The 21861-nt window shown below is 37.5% G+C and overlaps 1 protein-coding gene across 4 annotated transcripts in view; it reads right to left on the bottom strand.

Annotated features, from left to right (window-relative positions):
- Nucleotides 1-477: 477 nt before the first annotated feature.
- SOCS6 (suppressor of cytokine signaling 6) overlaps nt 478-21861 on the bottom strand; it is a 30808-nt gene continuing 9424 nt past the window's right edge. For 3 of the 4 annotated variants that reach the window (XM_057378146.1, XM_057378147.1, XM_057378148.1), the window contains exons 2-3: nt 7558-7674; nt 478-6602 (exon numbers count right to left, since the gene is read on the bottom strand). In XM_057378146.1, coding sequence (XP_057234129.1) covers nt 4873-6477 — 1605 coding nt within the window. In that variant the 5' untranslated portion in view covers nt 6478-6602; nt 7558-7674 and the 3' untranslated portion in view covers nt 478-4872. The remainder of the gene's footprint in view (nt 6603-7557; nt 7675-21861) is intronic. The other variant, XM_057378149.1, reaches the window with a different exon arrangement.

Below are 21861 nucleotides of genomic sequence, written 5' to 3'. Positions count from 1 at the left end.
ACTACATGAAAACATGAACAATTGTGCATATCATTTGTAACAYAGACACCATTTAACTTTGATCTTCTGTTTTATTTGAATGACTTCCCAGGGTTTAAAATTTCACTCTCTTTTTAAAGGGAATCTAGYACAGCATCAAGTGAATATATGATGACCAATACAATACCTAAATTTTTATTTTGGAGCTACATAAGAACTATTTCATTGCTTGTAAGGCAAGAGACAACATATTACCTGGATGAAATGGGGACTTTTGTAACAAATTCTATAAGTTTTTAATGAAAAAAAACCCAAACAAAATTACCAAAAAGTTAGTATAATATAGTATTTATGCTGACTTTTCAAAAATCATATTCTAGTTAAATCCTGGCAATTTTTTTGTTTTGTTATGAAAACGAGAAATTAAAATGATTGGTATACAGAAATATTTTGAAAGTCAACTAGCAAGGGTTAAAAAATACAGAGTAGTTTAAATGGTAATCATTAATATTTAAAAGTTTAAGTCAGATACCCAAATTTTACAATGTCTCTCAGGATCTTGTTTTAGAATRTCCTTAATGTATAGAAGACTCCACAAATCTTTTTGTGAATGAAATTTTTATTTACACACTGTATCCAGAAGCAGATACATAAATCCTTATACAATTATTTTTCAAAAATGTGCAAGAAATTACTATAATTTTGTTTACAAACCAAAACACATTAAAATCAATGGACTTTGGATAATTCACTCTGTGGCGTGCTTAGTACAAATAGTGCACACCAGGTCTGAAACAGAGAAAAGTGTAAACTACAGCAATCTGGATTGCAAGTATTAACTTCATGGCACTCCATCATCACTATAAAAATTCTTTAACCCAACAGGTATTCATAAAAAATTCTTTTAGAATTTTTCATTATCTGTGTAGAATTTAGAACACTTTCCAGATACAACAATGCCATATTTTTCACATTATGAACTACAATCTAGGCCATTTTTTATTTATAAAGAATGCCTGTAATTTTTATTTTTTGCAGTCATAGAAAGATTTTATGAAATTAAATTGGCAATCATTAATTCATCTATAGCTTAGCTCAGAATTTGCAAGTTCAGTGACAGAGAAATACTTCTCATCATAGCCCATATATTGCTGGTATGCTGTTTTAAATTTATCCAGTACTCACACAGATGAAATGCATCAAAACAAACTGCACAGATTTTACCTAGCCCAGCAGTCAATATTCACAGAAAGAAATTGGCTTTAACAAAATGCAAAGTCAGCTCATCTGAGAACAAAGAGTTTAATTAATAATTGCATTTCTGATCCTTCTGACAAAATTACATTTTGATAAAAAGATGGCATTCACTATGTCAACAGCAGGATAAGCGCTATATCCTTCAAATAGATCAAAGAATACACATCACTTTCAGTTGTTTATAACACTGGCTTACAAAACAAAACAAAAAAAAAAACCACAGAGGAAATTGTGCAAATTTATTATTTCCAAATACAAGGTGTTGTTTTACTTTTCTAATTGGTAAAGCAATGTTATCAATCATGTCAATAATTTCAGATGCTTAAAAACCAGTTTTATTTTAAAGTTTCATTTTCAAAACCATTTTTCCTTGCTTCAATTGCAAAAGAAGCATATCTTTTGAACCCTTAAACTGTTGTGCTGAATAAATAGCCATATTTCTACTCTATAAGGATCATAGTCTGTTAGCTTTTATTCCTAGTGTATCTACTTCCAAAGGTCCCCAAAATATCCTCCATCATCTTTCTTTCATTTGTCAAGGGCACCTTGTTCCTCTAATTTTCATTAAGCAGAAGTCAACACAATTTTTGTGGTTATTCTGAGAATTTCTACATTGACTCATAACTAAATGTTACTGTGTTTCTCTTATATTAATCTTTATAATAAGAAATTGTAAGTATTTTAATGTTTTCAAAGTACTTTTTCTGGGTTCCTTCCCCTTGGCTGGCCAGTTACCCCAATAGGAAAAAATACTGTGAGGTTCTGGTTAAAGAAACCTGTAAAAATAAGTATTTGTTTCCACATACTACTGATTTAAAGTATTTTGAGCCTTTTTTTTTGAGTAGAAATATCACCACCATTTTTTATTCAGAAGCAAAGTGCTCTCCAGTTCTTACTTCTAGACCTCAACCTCTTTTAAGTGTTCCTTTTGTGGTAGCTTTATTGGGGTGGGGGGGAAGTGACAAAGTTAACTTGACCTGATTAAGTTCACCGATGAAGAACACAGCAAGAAATGCAATTCAAAAATGGGACAGCTGAAACAGAGGTTTTCTTTAAAAAAGCATAATTTATGAGTGAACGACTGAAATTTATAAAGGCATGGGTAAGAATTTTAGCATGTGTGTCCTTGCACGTTTTTTAATTCAGCAATAAGACCAGGATATTATAGCTTCAAATATTTAGGTTTCAATGCAATGACTGCTAAATTAATGCACGTGGCATAGTAATTAAACATATGTTTTATGTATTCAATTGTAGTATTAAATGGCAAAGAAAATATTTCATATACTATAATCTTTCAAAGATTCTGTAGAATGCATAGGTTCTCTAGTATGGGGAAAGAATTTTTAAAGTGAAGAAAATGCCAGAGATTTTCTTAAAAAATTATGCATCTGAAATTCCATAAAAATTATTTTCTTTTTCCTCTCCACAGAATCAGAACACTGTACCATACAATAGGTTATTGTGCCTTTTTGAATAAAGTTAGTGATCCTGATTCAGGGGAGGGGTGATGGGACATGACTGGGTAGGGGGAGAAGTCAGTTGAGGAAAAAGAAGAAAGCAGAATTCACACTTTCATACATATATCTCAATGGCAGAGCCAACAAATTACMTGTATAGACTGCTCTAGATTATTTTATTTAAGTTTAAAACTTTATCAGACTAAAGAGGAAATCCTTATTCTCCCTCCCTTAAAAGCAAAGGCAGTCTTTATCTACCTTTGATTTTCTTACTTTTTAGTTAAACATTATGGTCAAAAAAATAAATTAAAAAAATATAAATTTCGTCTATCAATTCAGGCAACCCAAGATGTAGTGCTACTGCACCACCTTGCAGCAATACTGTATTCACTTCTAAAGACTCATTTTAGGGGACAGAAATGCTAGATTAAATAAGGAGAAGAAAATGACCCAAACAAGATGTATCAAAGATGAACTTTTTTCCCTAAGGTGATCTTTGCTCATTAGCCACTTCTACCAGAGATGGGGAATGTGACATTCTAAAATACAAGATAGGTGAGCAGAGGCAGGCAAAGCAAGGCCTCTCCACAAGGAAGAGGCAGGCCTCCCTCCCAAGACAGCTATGACCCCTTTAACAGGTAACTCRTGAAAGTGATAGAAACATGTGAGAAAAGAAAACCAAACTAAAACAATACAGGAAAACGCCATGGATTAACCTTGCATGATGAAAATATTACAGTGTAGAACCTGTACTCCCCACTGAAAGTCTTTTTTTTCCCTACAGAAGGTTAGAATAACTGTAAGCTTTTCAAATGCCAGAATCTTTGACAGATATCATAAACACTTCATTGATTCAATATTTCATATGTCAAAACATATTTCATGACAGTAAATGGAAACATTTTCTGTGGTCACTGTATATCCAAACACCTCTTCCCAATAATGATAGGTTAGGAGAATAGAGCTTTAGAGGTGTATTTTAACATCTTCTGTATAAAACGTTGTCAGCCCTGTTCATTCCTCCCCGAAGGATATACAAAAAAGGGAAAATGGTCCAAAGGACATTAGTGTATTACTGTACTTTCTGAAGTGAAAAAAAAAAAAGTAGAAAAATGGAAAAATCATAAAATTTCAAGTAGCTTGAACATAAATATGGTAGAAATCATCCTATTAGAAGTTTTACCCCATCCCCAAAATGGCTTATAAATTTATGTTCCCATAATAATAATTCCTAGAGTCTTCCTACAAATCCAGGAAACTTCCCTCCCTTGCTCTGCAAGAATAAGTAAGAGGGAAAAGGTGAGAAATAGGGGATCTGGCAGTTGTTAATTTATTTAACTGATGGCATGATTATAAAAGGTAATATTTTACAAGACCCCAATACCACAATTTCCTTCTAGGTACTATACATTGACTTTCATAGACTTTTTTTTTAAAGGCCATTTTTAGAGGACAAAACACTGAGACGAGAAGAAGGCTGAACCAACCTTCTCAAACACAAGAGTGTACAGATAGCACAAGGCTTAGGAGGAAGGCGTTTTGCTTTTTTTTCCCAAAGATATGCTGCATAACCATGTTATTATCACACAGCCAGCTCTGTCTATACATTGGGGCATATCTCTATAGAAATGTCTAATTACAACATCAGGAAACAGTTTTTAACTTAGATGTAAAATCAATAATTTAGAATACCAATATGTTCTTTATCCATGATCATTACTTCCCAAAGGTTGTTTCAAAGGAAAAAAAAAATTCATTCAACAAGTTTCATTCGACTTTTACTTATCGTTGAATACACATGAAATGTGCTTTCAATGCATAAAAATCACAGTGGATAGCAGCAAAGGACTTGGGGGAAATWAAGGAGAATTTGATCATTCACATTGTGATTAATCTGCACATTGATGAAAGATAGCTATTTCACACTTCTAAAAATAAACTTGAGATCATTCTTTCCAACAAAACAAAATAAGGAAAAAAAAAAGCCTCCCAAAATACACAAAACCCCCCAAAACAAACAAATCCAAATGCATTACTTTTCTTTTACACACAAAAAATGAAATATTTTTATGGCAGCAAAAGATTTTGATAATAATGAAAGTCTGTAAACTGTAATTCAATCTCTTTTTGTTGTTGTTGATCCCAAAGTGCAAGATGCAAGATTTCCCGTAAGCTTTCAGTAGTGCTTTTCCTGTAAATAATCCTTCATTTTGTTTGGCAAAGGCAGTTTTTGAATCAGGTCTATTCTGGTGTACTGACGTATAACAAAACGGCACAGGTACTGCAAAGAGCGCACCTGCATAAACCGGGATACTGGATTTGTCAGTCTCACTGGGTAAGTTGCAGATCCAGGCAGCCGGGATCTCGAATAGCAGAAAGCTCCATTTTCAGAGTCCCTGATTGAATGTTCAATTAAGTCAACTATAGATGTATGTCCCTCCACATCTGGCTGTTCATAAAAACTAAACCTACCATTTGAGTGTTCAATTCTAGTGTGAAGAGTTTTTCCATGGGAACGAAAACTCAAACTTAAAAGATAACGATCATCAGAACTATCTCGAACGAGAAACGAGCCATCAGGCACATTAGCTAATTTTCCCTCTGCCTCCCAACGTGTAATGGGGCCCCAGTACCATCCTTGTTTTGCAAGTTTTTTCAGTTCTTCTGTGAGACTTGTCACAACCATAGGACCGCTGTTCTGTACAGAGTCATAAACTCTTCCAACTCCCGGGGCAGTGTTAGGATCAAAATTCAAATGGCAGCGCATACTTTCAGCCACATGGGCATCTGTGCCATTTAATCCRTTGAAGTTCCTTTGGATTTGATTATTCTGCATTGGAGGTAGCAAAGGTGAGAGTGGAGGGACATCACTATGATTAACTCTTGGGCTTTGCAACATGACTCCTGTGGTACCAATCAACAAACCATTCATCGTCTGGTCCACAAAGATATCTGGTGCAACGACTACATCCTGATCCACCTGGCTCTCATCTTCATGGAAAGCATTTCCCCCCAYTTGAGAAGAAACAGTCGAAACTTCCATGGGTGAGGAACTATCCAGACAGTAACTACGTGATCCTTCCAAAGGATACATTCCCTCATCTAAAGGCACAGTATACTGAATGTAGTCCTGAGGCATTAATCCAATAACTACAGGCACATGTTCATCAATACGAAGATGCAAGTCCCCGTTCTGAGATTCCGTATTTTTTAATGCATTGTTTTGCTCCTGGAACACGTTTTCTGACTGCAAGTCATGGAAGTCCTTTCGAACACCATTCAGTGCTGGACTTGGATTAGAGGAATGGACCAAGGCCTTGACTTTCACTTCCATTTTGATGCAAGTCTCTTCTGAATTTGTAGGTCGAAGGGGCCACGGAGTTGGGCTGTAATGGTGATTACGGAGGGAAGTGGATCTCAGAGGTCTTTGAGCTCGCACATCTTTGAAGGTTATTGGAGCAGATGAGGAAGAAAAGGTGTCATCATCGGCAGAGCTTACGGATGGTGTGCTGCCTTTGCCTTTCTGTTTTTGTTTTGCTGAAAGCCTCCTTTTTAACGTACCCATTAAACTTTCACTTTTTGATCTATTTTTGCCTCCTTTTTCATCTTCACTATTGACTTCACAGCTAGCCAAATCTTTACCATAGCAGCTGCCAAACAAGGAGTCATCTTTTCCAAATTCACTTAACGATGGCTGTTGAACCACTACAAAGTCAGTTTCATCTTTACTTTTAYTTAAGTTAAAGGACTTGCGGATTGTTTTGAGACTAATTTTCTTCATTATGACAAGTTACCAAATCTGGCTGATCAGCAGTGCTTACGGTGATATAGCCCTAACACATGAAGAGCAGCTTCTGCTTCATTTATGTGTTTTATCCAGCCTCATTTAACTTCAAGAGCCATTTCCTGGAAACAAACAAAAACCAATTAAATTCACAAAAAAAAAATATTTCAAAAATTATCTATAAGGGCTCCCCCCTCTTCAAGCAAAACAGAAATCACAGTACTTTAACAACGGGCATCAAATAAAAGTAAAAGCAGGGAGATGACTTAGACACAATCAGGCTCAGAAGATGAAACTCCTGACTTGAAGATTTCCACAAGTGTGAAACATACACACACTTTATATCACACTCACAGGTACATACATTTAATGCATTTATATATAATATTCAAACACATAAAAACTCCTCTCTTTCATAAGGCTCCTAAAAAAAATCCCCACATAAGTAATTACAGAAGATAAAACTACAGAAAACATTCTATTCAACAGAATTCCTATGTAATATTCYTAAATACAGGTTAAACTGCAACTGGTTGTAAAAGCATGGCTCGATAAGGTTATTGTTTTTCTACACAAGAAAGTTGAGTAATATTCAAAAGTTTACATATTTATAAGAAAACTAACTGTAGTGAAAAAACAGAGGGAAATTGACAGCAAAGTAACATACATTTACAACAAGTCCCCTCCTGAACTTCTAAGAAAGAAAAGACTTCCAAACTGTTTTAGGCACAGAAGACCAAGGCACAGGCTCTTATTGCCTAAAACTATTAGAGCTTTTCTTCCTCCAGTACTTCTGCCAAGACCTAGTGGACACAGATGCTCAARTTCCAGTTAACTGTTCCCACCTGGCATCTTGCAGAGTCAGGTACCCACAAATTTGGCCTTTCAGATTGGTTCGTTTTTTGATTGAGGTTTGGCTGTGTTTTGGAAGGGCTTTGAAGAGGCTTGGTTTGTTTCTTTTTAATGTTAGCTAGACCTTCCAAAGTAAATAGCTCTCCAGGGAAAAGAATAACATGGGAAGTTCCTACTGCAACAGAAGTAGGAATTACAATTAGTAGTAGCTGTTATTCCACGTACCTCCAAATGCGTGCGATGTTAGCAGCACAAACTGCAGCAGCAAGCCTGGCTCCAGGCTAAGCATGGCAAGCTGAAGGAGTCTAAGAATCTTTCAAGATATCTTCAAACCTTGGTAGACTGAGGGGAAAGTAAAAAAACCCTTATATAAACACTTCCCACTTTTCTCCCATGGTATCACAATTAAAGCAAATTGAGAAAAACAGTGCAATGGACAGAAATAAGTTTTATCAGCTAAACCATATGATTTTCTTAAAAAAGCATTTAACAATTGCAAAAAGCATGGAAGAACAATGAGTATAACCAAACAGAAGTTCATTGGCTATTGCTGTTGCCCAGCCCAACTTTTGTGGTCCTTAAGTACGTAAAGGCTAAAGGATCATATCCAAAGCAAACTAAAAAGCAATGTGATGCATCTATGGATTCTGAACTTCAGAATACCTTGAAAAATTTTGCTACTGAAGGGATGGACAATGCTCCATAAAAAGCAGAAGCAGTAAAGCTTGATTTACTGTGAATGTACCCTAGTCCTATCTGTATCAATCTGTTTCAAAGACTTGTTCTATATCCTTGTCATAATATTTCCCAAGTCCATCCTGAGAGCACATTCAGCCCTTTCCTTTTGTTTTCTTAGTTACACAACTAAATAACACTTTCCTTTCTTTCAGTGGAGAGGAACTAAAGATTTCTCTTGTCTGTAAACTGATTTACTTTCTAGCAGCAAAGAATAAACATGCCCAAACCACTTGCTTCCTCAGCAACAGACTAAGAATCAATTTCTTGCCATAAACAAATATTAAAACCTAAAAAAACAGAACCTGTATTTTTGAGACATTCACTACTTATTTTCCACTTTTAACATGCTATCTGTTGCAGCAGGAATCATGAAACTCTAAAACACCATATTCCAGTTACACAATTTAAATACAATCCTGAGTATGAATCCAGGGTACGAATTTTCAAAGGTTAAAACACTACGTTTACTTTCCTAAAAGTACAGATAAAGGGARAGTTATGTGCCAATTAAAAGGAGACTCAAAATATACCGTTGACCTTCTCTTTCTAAAACACTTGGATTTTACCACCTTTCCAATTTTGCAGAACTCTTTTTGTCATATGTAACTAAACAAACCTACAAAACGAGTGAAAATTACAACTTCAAGATTCTATGCTGTTCCTAAGCTGACAAAGTCAGAGCATTGGTTCATTTGACAAATGTAACTGTGCTTTTGTGTATGGAGTACCAGAAGCCTGGGAACTGTCACATTAGCTCCACCTGTGAAATCCAGTGTTCTCCAACTGCTTCTGATTGACATCCACAAGCTGACATTATTTCCACTTTTCCAGAAATGTTCCCACATCTTTGTGGAAAGTACTGCTTGCAATTCATAACCCCACAAAAAAAAAGCAAACCCTAAAACAAGCCAAACWAACAAAAACYCCAACAAACATGAAAAAGTGAAGTCTGCCTTCTAAGCTGGGGAGAAATTAAAAAAGCATTATCACATAGCTAACAGAGGAAAGAAGATTCCCCAAAATGTATGATTCACACATCTTTTTTCATTGGTGTATTTCAAAATAATTAGATAGCTAAAATTTGGCTGAAGGAATATTATTCAGCTTCTCCATAATAAAAAGATTAAATAAGTCACTTGAAAGAACAGGTTTTTATCACATACCAGTCTTTCTGTATCAAAATGTGGTGTTTTTTACAAATGAAAATCCACTATCTGAAAACTATCTCAACAGATCAATCTCTGAGGCAGCATACAGAGCAGACCATTTTTTTTTACTTTGAAAGACACTACTGAGCATTTTTGCGCAAAAAAGCATTTTACATCTGTCAGCCTACCTTAGTAGCCAATATTTCTATCAAGCAAAATGCATGACTGTCCAAGGACACTTTCAAGACAACTGTCCTTCTCCTTATGATGGAYTTCAACTTGCTAGAAATCAACTGGGAGCATCACACAGCTAGTACAACCTAGGCCAAAAGATTCCTAAAACATATGGATGACTTTATGGAACGGTCCTAAGGGAACTGACTCGGAAAGATGCCCTTCTTGATCTGCTGCCTGTTAACAGACAGGATCTTGTAAGCAAAGTGGAGATTGGCAGCCATCTTGACCACAGTGACCGCAAAGCGATAGAGTTAAAAACCTCTGTTGACAGGARGAAAAGCGCCAGCAAAACTTCAGCTCTGGACATGAAGAAAGCAGACTTCAGGCTGCTAAGAGAACAAACAAGTAAAGTCTCCTGCAAATGTATTTGCAGGRTTTTGATGTTTTTAAACATCACCTCCTAAGGGCACAAGAGCAGCTAATTCCCAAACGTCACAAGTCAAGCAGGTGAGGCAGAGGACCAGCTTGGCTGAACAGGGATCTTCTCTTGGAAATAAGGCAAAGAAGGAAGGTGCATGCCCAGTGGAAGCAAGGTCTGGTGACACAGGAAGAATACAGAGATGCTGCTTGCCATTGCAGGGAGAAAATTTCTGTGGCCAAAGCTCAACTGGAATTGCAGCTGGCCAGAACTGTGAGGGACAACAAAAAGAGTTATTTTAAATGTATTAATGGCAAAAAGCAGTGCAAAAATAACATTGACCTGTTATGGGATGAGYATGATCACMTCACAAACAGGGACATATACAAGGCACAGGTCTTTAACACATTCTTTGCCTACATCTTGGTCCAACAAGGATGATGGACCAAGCGGTTCCCAGTGTCCTGAGCTGGAGGACCATGACTGGGACAATGATCGATCCCAAAATTGTATGGGATTTTCTGCTCCTACTGGATCCTTGCAAATCCATCAGGCTGATGGGATTCGTCCGAGAATCCTCAAAGCGCTAGATGGGGTCATYGCAAACCCTCTCTCAATGACTTTTGAGTGGTCTTGGGAATCTGGAGATATCCCAGCTGACTGGAAGCTGGTGAACGCTGTGCTGATTTTCAAGAAGGGCAAGAAGGAGGAACCCAGAAATTTCAGGCCTGTCACTCTCACTTCAGTGCCTGCTGAAATTGTGGAAAAGATTATTCAGGGAGGTACTGAAAAACACCTGGAGGACAATTCAGTCATCACAGCATGGCTTCACAAGGGGAAAGTCCTGCTTTTCAAATACACTTTCCTGCCACTTCAGGGCAACCCACCTAGACGACCTAGGAAAGACAGTACATGTAATCTTCTTTAACTTCAGAAAAGTTTGTGATACTCTCACAGGATCCTTCAGGACAAAATGTCCAGCACACAGCTGGATAAACACAGCATGTGATGGGTGAGGAACTGGTTCAAGGATGAGGCACAAAGAGTTATAGTGAATGGGGTGACATCAGACTCGTGACTTGTCACTGGTGAGGCTCCACAGGGCTCCACCCCCCACCCAGTTCTCTTGAACATGTTCATAAATGACCTGGACACAGGACTCAATAAGGTAATAAGTAAGTTTGCCAACAACACTAAATTGGGAGGAGCTGTYGACTGCCTTGAGGGCAGAGAAGCCCTGTAGAGAGACAGACAAATTAGGACATATGAGCAATCAACATTATGAAGTTTTACAAGRGCAAGTGCTGGATTCTGTACCTAGGACAGGACAACCCTGTGTGTGTGGACAGGCTGGGGTACAAGAGGTTGGAGAGCAGAGCTGCAGAAAGGGATCTGGGAGTCCTGGTCAATGCCAAGCTGAACATGAGTCAGCAGTGCCCCGGCAACCAGGAGAGCCAACCCTGTCCTGGRGGGCATCAGGCACAGCATCACCAGCCAGGCAAGAGAGGGGATTGTCCCGCYCTRCTCTGCACTGGGGCGGCCTCACCTCGAGTGCTGTGTGTAGTTTTGGGTGCCACAATGTAAGAAAGATATTAAGCTTTTGGAGAGCATCCAAAGGAGCGCCACGAGGATGGTGAAGGGTGTGGAAGAGGAGYCTCATGAGGAACAACTGAAGTTACCTGGTTTAGTCAACCAGAGGAGACTGAGAGGGGACATCACTGCACTCTTCAACATCCTCATAAGGGGAAGTGGAGGCAGATACCGATCTCTTCACTCTCATGACCACTGAGAGGACTTGGGGAAACAGCATGAAGCTGARTCAAGAGAGATTTGGATTAGATATCATGAAAATGTTTTTYACCCTGAGGGTAGTTRAACACTGGAAGAGGCTCTCCAGAGAAGTTGTCAGAGCACAAAGCCTGACAGAGTTCAAGAGGCATTTGGACAATGCTCTCAGGCACGTGGTCTGATTCTTGGGGTGTCCAGCACAGAGCTAGTCTAGTTGGAGTCCCTTCCAACTCAGTATATTCTATGATTCTGTAAAATGCACAGCTCATTAGTTGTATCCTTGTAAAAATAAGGAAAATCTGATGTTCAAATGTAAAGCACATATATATTCAGAAGCCAAGTCCCTTCATATATGAGAAAACAATAAAAATCTAGTGACAGTCCAGGTCAAAGCTTTCCAAAATAAACTGAACACACTCACTGATGAGAGCAAGTCTTCCATATGAGACCCACTCTGTGATACCACCTACACATATTTAATCAAAGATAGGAGAAAACAAATACACCCTGAAGTCAAACACTCTAATTGATCCTGATATTCCTCTTTCTTTGCACGTACTTAAAGAGTACCAGCTAATTCTGCATTGCATATCAATGTGTTTAAAAATGCTGTCTAAGCAGCCCTTATGAGCCCTCAGTACAGGATACATTCACAGGCTTGCAAATATAGAAGTCTTTGCAGTCTGCATCTAATAGAGCTGAARCAGAGGAGCCCAGGCATACACCCCTTCCTGGAATACATTAAAATGAATTATGCAACTTCTTCATGACCCTCAGTACAGCAACAGCCTCACTAGTATTTTGCACAAATTACGGCATCACCGAAGTCTCCCACCGATGTGCTCTTCCAGTGCCATCTGCTGTACAGTGAATTTAGACAGCTGAACAAGAGACACCTCTAGAAATTTTTCTGGCAGATATTTGCAACTATAAACATACTTGAACTCTACCAATGTAGTCCCACAGCCCCTGTCTGTGTGTGCAGAAATGCCTGGAACAAACAGACTGAAAAAGGGAGATTCATCAAATTTAGAAAGAGCATGAGATCTTAATGCATAGAATAACGAGGAAGAATAAAATTCAAACTTATGAACTTTTATCCCAAATTCTGCATCTCACAATCTTTAATTTTATGCAGTTTGACAAAATACGGGCCAGGCCTCTATCAGATTACTATCCAGCAAACCATGTGCATAAAACCATGCCCGCTTTGTGCACACAAAAATAATGCAAACTAAATTTGCACATCTCTTTTGGAGGAAGACTAACATTCACCAATCACATACAAATGTGAAGTTACTAATGCAAATAATTAGGGCTAAAACTTTAATTTACAAGCTTCTTCTCAGAAACTTGAAGAGCAGGCCTTGCAATTGTGTATTAATTCTATGGTGGCCAGCACTGCTGCCCTTAAATTCTTACTGAAATATATTCATGCATTCTTTGGAAGAGCATATCAAAAACAGCATCTTAAAGTAATGCAGATTTCAAGTGCTCTATTTTGGAAATTCCCAAGTATCGCAATTTTCTCTGAAGCTACTAAATCTATTAATGTGAATTATTAAAAAGTTGCTCTCCATACTTATTCCCATCAACTTTACTTCAATACTGAAGTCTGTATCACTGGAAGCTTTTCTTCAAACTAGTATACAAAATACTGACTCAAGGTATTTCCTGCTATGTACTCGGAGTTTCAGTCTATATGAACACCAAAACTACACATAAAATACTCATTTAGTAAAGAGAGATTCAGTATCTTCTTCAAACACCATGAGTTTCTGAAAGAACATTTACACTACATGGCACCCTTTGGCTTTTTTTGCTATACATGCCATAAGCACACTGAAAATTGYGAGGTTTTTCCTTTCCCTGAGCTTCAAATAAATTCCTACACTGWAGCGCTTTTTAGTAGGAAGAGTCTTTAAATGAAGTAATCTAAATTCCATTGCATAGTCTTATACCTTGWAAACAACAAAAAAGGGTAAATGGTTTTATTAGTGGCTTGCTTGCTAATGGATGAACACTGTCCTAACAYGACTGCAAATTTTATAAAAGCTATTCTGACCTGCATACCTGCTCTTTCCTAGTGATTGCGAGGCTCAGATGAACACCCTCATATAAAATTGGAACAAAGAAAAACAGATGAAAAGCTCATAGGACAGTACTTTACACTTACAATATTTCAAGAGTACTTAAAGCCTCCTAATTTTAAGCTAACTAATCAAAAACCTGAACACTGAGTTACTCACCACAAATTTAAATTTCTACCCTCTAAGATTTAAGCAGTTGAGAAAAGTATGGTCAGCTTCTCTAGAGGCCAATATAATTGTACAGGATTTACACGGATTACAATTTGAAACAAACCAACCAATGTCATTTAGTCATATCATTTCTCCTATTGTTTTCCTCCTTTTACTATGCATAGAGAAAACAGTCCATAAACACTACTGTTCTAACACAGCATAGACTATATAAAATGACTAGCAACCTCTAGCAGAGAATAAGAAAGGTACACCCTTGACAATATGTAGAAAAGTGGGGTAAATTAATAATGAAAATTTGACACAAATGAATTTTTCTTTGCCACTTCTGATTATGGGAATTAAATGTATATAAATCCAGGAACACAGCAACTGAAAAAGTCCAAATATCTTGATTGCTTGTCTCTGGTCTGCTGTTGAAAAAGAATGCCCTTTAACACTTACACTTCCCTGATTTTTTTTCTTTTTTTTTTTCTTTGAACACTACTTAATCCACAAGTGCTTGCAATAAGTCCTGTTCTTTCCCATATTTGGTTGCAGAACCAAGTATTTCTATCTGATTGGTGGTTTTCTTCTGGGGAGTGACTTAAGGGTGTTAAAAGGCATCTCTATTATGGTTCATATGTGTATATACAGTCTTGTAACTACAATAATTTCATCATTACAATAGCCAAATCCATTTACTAATATTAACAATCCTCATCCAAGGTTACATTTCTGTTACCCAAGAATGGCTGGCTGGGATCTACGTTTGCTCCCGAGCTACCATAGGCACACTAGTGTGGGGGTGTTAAACTGAAGTAAGCACCAGTTGGTATTGGCTCAAGAATAGGCACATCATGATACCAGAGCTGCTGTTGGAGGAGAAAACACCAGGGAAGCTGGGTGGATGACAGCCAGTAACCACTTCAGCCATTCCTCCTAGATCTCTCACAAACTAAGAATGAACACCCAAAGAGGGAGACAAACAAACTGAATTTTTCACACATTTACTGAAAGAAAGACACAAGTACCACGTATCATCACTTTCTTAAAAGCAAACAAATGATAATAAAACATACTCCTAACAAATTGTTTCAAGCATGTGGAAAAAGCATCAGGAAAATGAAGCCACAAATTAGCTCTAAGACCTGACTAACAGTGAGGGAAAAAGGAAAAACAAAAATAGACCAGCAGTTCTATGTATGCCAAGGAACTGAAAAAGAGAAAAGTGGAACATTTTTGATGAATCAAATGGGAGAAGTCAATAAAGAAACCTGATGTGTTCATTTGTTTCACTGCAGGAAATCACATCCATTGAGTGCAAATAAACCTTAGCTTTTAGTTTTCACACAGCTGTGCAGAAGCAGACGAAGAATGAGAATAATGCTCAGTCAGGCTCTGTTTTCATTTCTTACTATTTTACAAGAATGCAGCAGTCAGCCTTGCAGCAGACCGTCTGCCAGCAAAAATGAAGTTCAGCTTCATAAGCAAAGGTTAGACTTCCTGGGAGATAATGTATGAGAATTCCTTTTCAACTAAGCGTCCATCGCCCACTCCATCTTGACAGAAGATAAATGCACCAAAATGTTTCTTCTCYGTTGTAAGGTATGGGGTAGCCTCAGCACGATAACAAGGAGGATTCATGCTTATCCAAGATATTTATGCAATMATCTTAAACCACGACACAGTTATATCAGAAGTCTGAAAACCTCCTATAAATATATATATTATATATATATATATTTATAGTTGTAAAACTATAATGCTCTACAAACCAGCATTCATTTAACCAGCATTCATTTAATGGACCAACACTGCATTCTGTAAAAAGGAATAAATTTTGAAACATTTTTGCTCTAAGATAGCAAGGAGCAGATTCTGCGCTTATGTATCTGAGAACAAYCAAGTGTTTGAAATTAATACCATGAAAATGAAATTAAAAATGGGAAAAGCACAGTAAAAACAAAAAAAATGCATTTATGTGTTTTTCATTGAAAAGTATGCACAAATGCTTGTGTCTAAATGCAGAAATGTGATGAAAAGAATAACCTATTAATTGTATGGATACAGGGACTAAAACCCAATTATGAATGCAGTTCAGCTTCTGAATCCTGATTCGTCTCAAAATGTAATTTTAGAAATGCTGTCCATCCGTTCAAMGCATATGCCAGAAAGACTGAAATAATAAAGCAGACCATTCTCTCAAAGAGATTTTTTGTGGTCAGCAATAACCTGACCACTCTTAACACTAGTGACAAAATCATATAATTGTGAGAAACACTTTTCCAGCCCTTCCCAAAAGAGGAAAGAAAACACTCAACAGACATGCAACGGCTAAATATTACCACTTCACATTGACTGATATTGATTTTGGTTTCACTTTCAAAGTTCAGGCTGGTGTTTCTACAAGCAAGCARAGTGTGTGCAACTTCCAAAACACAAACCAAACCAGCTGCTGCAAACAAATATTTTGATGAGGAGACATGAAACAGATATCATGAATGTTCTTTTCCTAGTGCTTTCAGAACAGATATTCAAGTTCTCAGGCCAAACGTCTGACACAAATGAACCCCACAGTACATGGCGGGCACATACCAAACAGGCAATACAGAAATACACCACATATAACACATGTACATACTGCACTACATGTTTGTTTCCTGATTCTTGGAAAAAAAAAAAAAAACAACCCACTAGAAAAAAAAGGGAAGACACTATGAGGACAATGAGAAAAGTACAGGAAAAGTAATAGAAAGAGAAGCCTCATACCATATGGTAGTATTATGGAGACAACCTCATTAGRGAGGTATTGAAAAACACCTGGAGGACAACTCAGTCATCCATCACAGTCAGGACASAGTCACGAGAAGAAAGTCCTGCTTGTTCAACCTGATTTCCCTTTATGACAAGATAACCTACCTTAGGTGATCAAAGGAAGCAAATTGATGTTATCTTTTTGGATTTCAGTAAAGCCTTTGGTACTGTCACAGGATCCTTCAGGACAAAATGTCCAGCACACAGCTGGATACACAGCATGCAATGGATGAGGAACTGGYTCACAGGTCGGGCACAAAGGATTATAGTGAATGGGGTGACATCAGACTGGCGACCTGTCACTAATGGGGCTCCACAGGGCTCCATCCTCAGCCCTGTGCTTCTTTCAATATCTTCATAAATTACTTGGATGCAGAATTGGAAGAGCTACTGAGCAAGTTTGCAGACAACACAAAATTGGGAGGAGCAGAGTGGTCCTGCAAAGAGACCTTGCAAATTAGAGGGCTGGAAAATCACCAACCRTACAAAACTTAACAAAGGCAAGTGCCTGATTCTGCACCTGGGATGGGGCAACCCTGGATGTACAGACAGACTGGGGAATGAAAMGCTGGAAAGCAATGCCACRGAAAGGGACCTGGAGGTCTTGGTTGATGGCAAGTTCAATAAGAATCAGTGCCCTGATAAAAAGGAGGGCCAACCCTSKCCTGGGGRGCATCAGGCACAGCATCACCAGCCAGGCACGRGAGGCAATTGTYCYKCTCTGCTCTGCACTCAGGCAGCCTCACCACGAGTGCTGGGAGTGGGTTTGGGTGCCAYAGTACAGGAACAATATTGAATTATTAGAGAGCATCCAAAATAGAGTCACAAGGATGGTGAAGGGCCCTGAGAGGAAGCCATATGAGGAGTGGCTGAGGTCACTTGGTCTTTACACTCTGGAGGAGACTGAGGGGAGACCTCATTGCAGTTACAACTTCCTCATGAGAGGAAGAGGATGGGCACCACTGATCTCTGTGATGCCCAATGACAGGACATAAGGGAATGGCCTGAAGTTGTGTCAGGGGACAATTAGGTGAGGTATTAGGAAAAGGTTGTTCACCCAGAGGGTGGTTGGGCACTGAAACAGACTCCCCAGGGCAGTAGTCACAGCACCAAAACTGACAGAGTTCAGGAAGTGTTTGGACAAGTGTTTGCTCTCAGGCACATGGTGTGACTCTGGGTCTGTCCTGCACAGTGCCAGGAGCTGGCCTTTGATGATCCTTGTGGGTCCCTTTCAACTCAGAATATACTGTTGAAAATTATAAAGGTTTATACAGCATCTCTACATATGTCACTATACTAAAAATTTTTAAATATTGCCATTCTCCCTAAATTATGAGGTGTTAATTTGTTATAGTCATCTTTTTTTGCTTCTGCCTGTCCCTATCACCTGATGTGAAAATGAAGACAGAGGAAGCAGTTTTAACACACTGTAGCACCAAGCAAGCATCACTGATAATGTTGCTTTCTTTAAGGTGCAATACAGAATACTCTCTTCTTGAGGAGAAAAATTGAGAAAACAACATACCAAGAGAGTTAAGAAGTCACATTCACAAGGGAAAAGAAAAAAACCAAAACAACAAAAAACAACCCCAAAAAAACAATAAAAAACCCAAAACAAAAAMCAAAACAAAACACAATAAACCCAAAACAAAGTTAAACCTATCTTTTGTTTTCAACACCTCACTAGCCACACTATCTAGCCAACAGGTAACTTCATAGCCTGTGCCTGTAAAACAAGTATCTAAGTATCTTTACCAGTAACTGGTAAACTGCTCACTTTCTCATGYACATTTATGTCATTTAAGCTTATCTGACAGACAACCAGAAACATACAACATCCACCTAGCATCAAAGATATTAAAAAAARCCCCAAAACAGAAGAAAAACGAATCCGCACAAATTAGCTCCAGGTAATATGATTACCTTCAAGATATCCAGATGGAAAAAACCGCTACCCATTTAAAAAAGTACCCCAAAAACTTCAAGCAGTAATTCAAATTCAGATATCTAATATATTCCAGTAGCAACAAAAGAAACATTGTTAAATTCTAAACTCTACAAGATAAATATGTTCAACAGAGATTTGTCTAGCAAATACACAAGCTGAAACAAAAACACCTGAAACTAGTTTTCAAGATAGATAAAAACTGGTTTGAAAATACACTGCAAAGAGAATTCCATTTTTTGTCATATCAAGCACAGCCAGGTTCTGCAACTGGAGAACCTGTAATAGAAGGAAGGTTCATATTCCTTTTTTTCAGCTCATCCAGAAGGCCCAAACAAACAGCAGTACACTGCAGCCTTACACATCTTGTACCATTCTCCTTGGATCTCATGACTGAGGCTGACTCCAAATTAACCTCCCCAATATAGTTTTTCACTGAGGCTGAATGACCCTTTGAACTTGTACGACCAGGTAGAATCCTTAATGTTTTTACGGCTATCATTCCCACGACTTCCACTAGCCCATTTTCAATAAGAATGAAAGCTTTCTTTCATTTGAAGATACACTCCATCATTTCAATTTAAGCTCAGATGCAACAATTCTTTATGAGGCAGTTAACCCTCGACATAAATGGAAGGATTAAATGAACCCATTTATGGTCAGAAGGGAAAGAACAYAGTATCTTGATTAAAGAGAAATAAAGTGGAAAGATCTCCCACAACATCTGTATAGAGTTCACACATGCAGAGAAATATACAAGCATGCTGAGGAGGAAGAAGCAGCTAATAAGAACAATCCCCAGAAGCACAGTGAAGAGGGGACTGACCTCTGTTTTGGGACTTTCTTYACTAAATTATCAGAGAGAAATACAATGTATTTACTACACAGATGGCACAAAGATCCCACCATTCCCTTCCAAACAATATAAAAAGGTTTACTGTCAATATTACATAATACTGCCTGGTACCAAGGCATTTGGTTGCCATACAACTCAATAAGTTTTCAATCTGCATACTCCTACCTCTATGACTCTCCYTTTTTACACATATTAAAACACTTTGTAGCTTTAATTTCTAACAGTGGAAAAATTCTAACAATACAAACACCAACAACTGATATTATTCACATGTGCATTGCAAAAGAAAAGCAATTTTGTAAAATTATTATAGATTTCATTCATTCTTTTTTTTTACTAAAGACAGTACAATTGTGTTATTACAATGTATACATAACATACATGTAATTTGAAAGTATATGCATACTTTCAGTAAAATTCATGAAAAGAGAAATAGACGTTCAGTGAAATAKGAAGGACCTGACATTTAAACAGTGATTAAATTTAGTCAATCAAGGTTATTCTAATCCCTGAAACAACAACAAATACATAAAATACTGCAGTAGAGTGTCTCATATCAAGCAGAGGCTACTATTCAAGAAACCAAGTTCCCTAGTCACTTCTCAAAAGTTCAGATTAAACTCACATTCAGAGACTATTGTTTGTTTTAGCATTACTTCCTATAGAAACAAAGCTCAGCCACGCAAGGTTCCTCCTCTGTATGCCCTGCAGCCCCTCGAGGGCTGCCCAACAAAGTTTTATCAAATAAGCAGACAAGCAGTGTCCCAGCCGAGAAAGCAGCCATGGCAAAAACTCATATATTCTTCCATATACAAAAATCCAATTTCTAAATACAGGAAAAGCTTTCTCTGGAACTCAAAACTACTTTGAAAACCAAGAAAGAAAGTGGCACAAAACAACTCCAYTTCTCAGAGATGCTTTTCAACGAAACTGTTTCATTGTAACACAAAAATGCTTACCTGCGACCTTAAAGATACCAACTATGTTCACTAGAAGCAAAAGGTTTGTTACTGTGACCKTGTTTTCATTCTGATTAACACTTAAAAAGAGACAGGCTTAGGAGATACTTTTAATATCGCTATGGTAAAAAAACAGTAGCACAAAATACCAAAACTCAAAAATATTTTCTATATCTAATAGTAATTTAAAATTTCAGAGTATTTATTCCTGAAATTATCTAAGTTCCGCTAACAATTTTATTTCTTGAAAGTTTAAAACATCATCACTAAAATAATCACAGGCAACTTGTCCCAGCAAGTAAAATCCTTTGTGTTTTCCCCCTTGAACAGCATACTGAGAAAAGTAGTTTTATATCTTTTGAACCATATCTGAACCATTTATTTAGAAAACACAGTAGACAATTTCATTAAGGTTCAAAGCCTAAGAGCTCAGAAGTTGAGAAAAGCCAGAAGTCTCCTGACCTATTCTCCTTCCCTTACATGTGGGACAAAAATGTTTACATTAATGCTGCTCTCCAACATCCTTTAAAATGTATAGTCCTACCATTTACTTACAGTACACCAATTAAACTCGAAATTCCAGACAGAATTATTGGCTTCAGTAAGGAAATTTTTGCTGTCTCTAACTCCAACAYTTAAATGTTAGAGCAAAGGCACTCAGTGCTCTATTCAACACTTCATGAGTCAGAACACAGAGCTTAATGTCCACTTTTTTTTAGATGGATTAATAAACTGAATAATATGCATCATCAGGCAAAATTCAGAATTTAATTCTGAAACATAAATTCTGATTTTGTTTAATGTGGAGTTATGGGGGAAAGGGGTGAGACCTGTTGGGTTTTGAGTAAACACCTACCTACCAAAATCTCCCCCACCTCACTAAGATGGCAGCAGAAGAAAATGAGCGCAGCTGCAGGAGTTCACTGCAACAGCGAATTGTTGTGAGCTGCAACAGATAAGTAAAAGCTTGTSTTCCCTTTCAGAGGTTTGCTGACAATGGAGAACTAAGTCACACAAGCCTGAGTTTCATCATTCTTTTGAGATATACCAAACCTTTCAGTAAACTTTCTATCACTGTCCTGTAGCCATGATTCAACTTTCTGACTGCCGTTAAAACTTCACAATTCAGCAGATATTTTACAAGGTCCTTTCAGCCCAGTTATTTTGTTTATCAAAGCAGTAAACAAATGAATAACCCACATTACAGTACGAAGATGAATCAGGTAGCAGGATGAGGAGCAGAAGATCCATCAGGTGTATAAATCTAAAAATGTTAAAAAAGATGCAGAAAAAAATAAAAACAAATCACCAAAGTTATGGAGAAGGGTAACAAAATAAAACTAATCCCCTTCTTGCATTAAAAAAAACAAAAAAAAAACAAATCACCAAAGTTATGGAGAAGGGTAACAAAATAAAACTAATCCCCTTCTTGCATTAAAAAAA

Source organism: Malurus melanocephalus, unplaced genomic scaffold (genome assembly GCF_030028575.1).
Source record: "Malurus melanocephalus ecotype Western Australia unplaced genomic scaffold, MMel_1.1 scaffold_342, whole genome shotgun sequence".
Classification (NCBI taxonomy): Eukaryota; Metazoa; Chordata; class Aves; order Passeriformes; family Maluridae; genus Malurus; species Malurus melanocephalus.
Note: the sequence above shows the minus strand (reverse complement) of the source record. Positions and strands in the feature narration are given on the sequence as shown.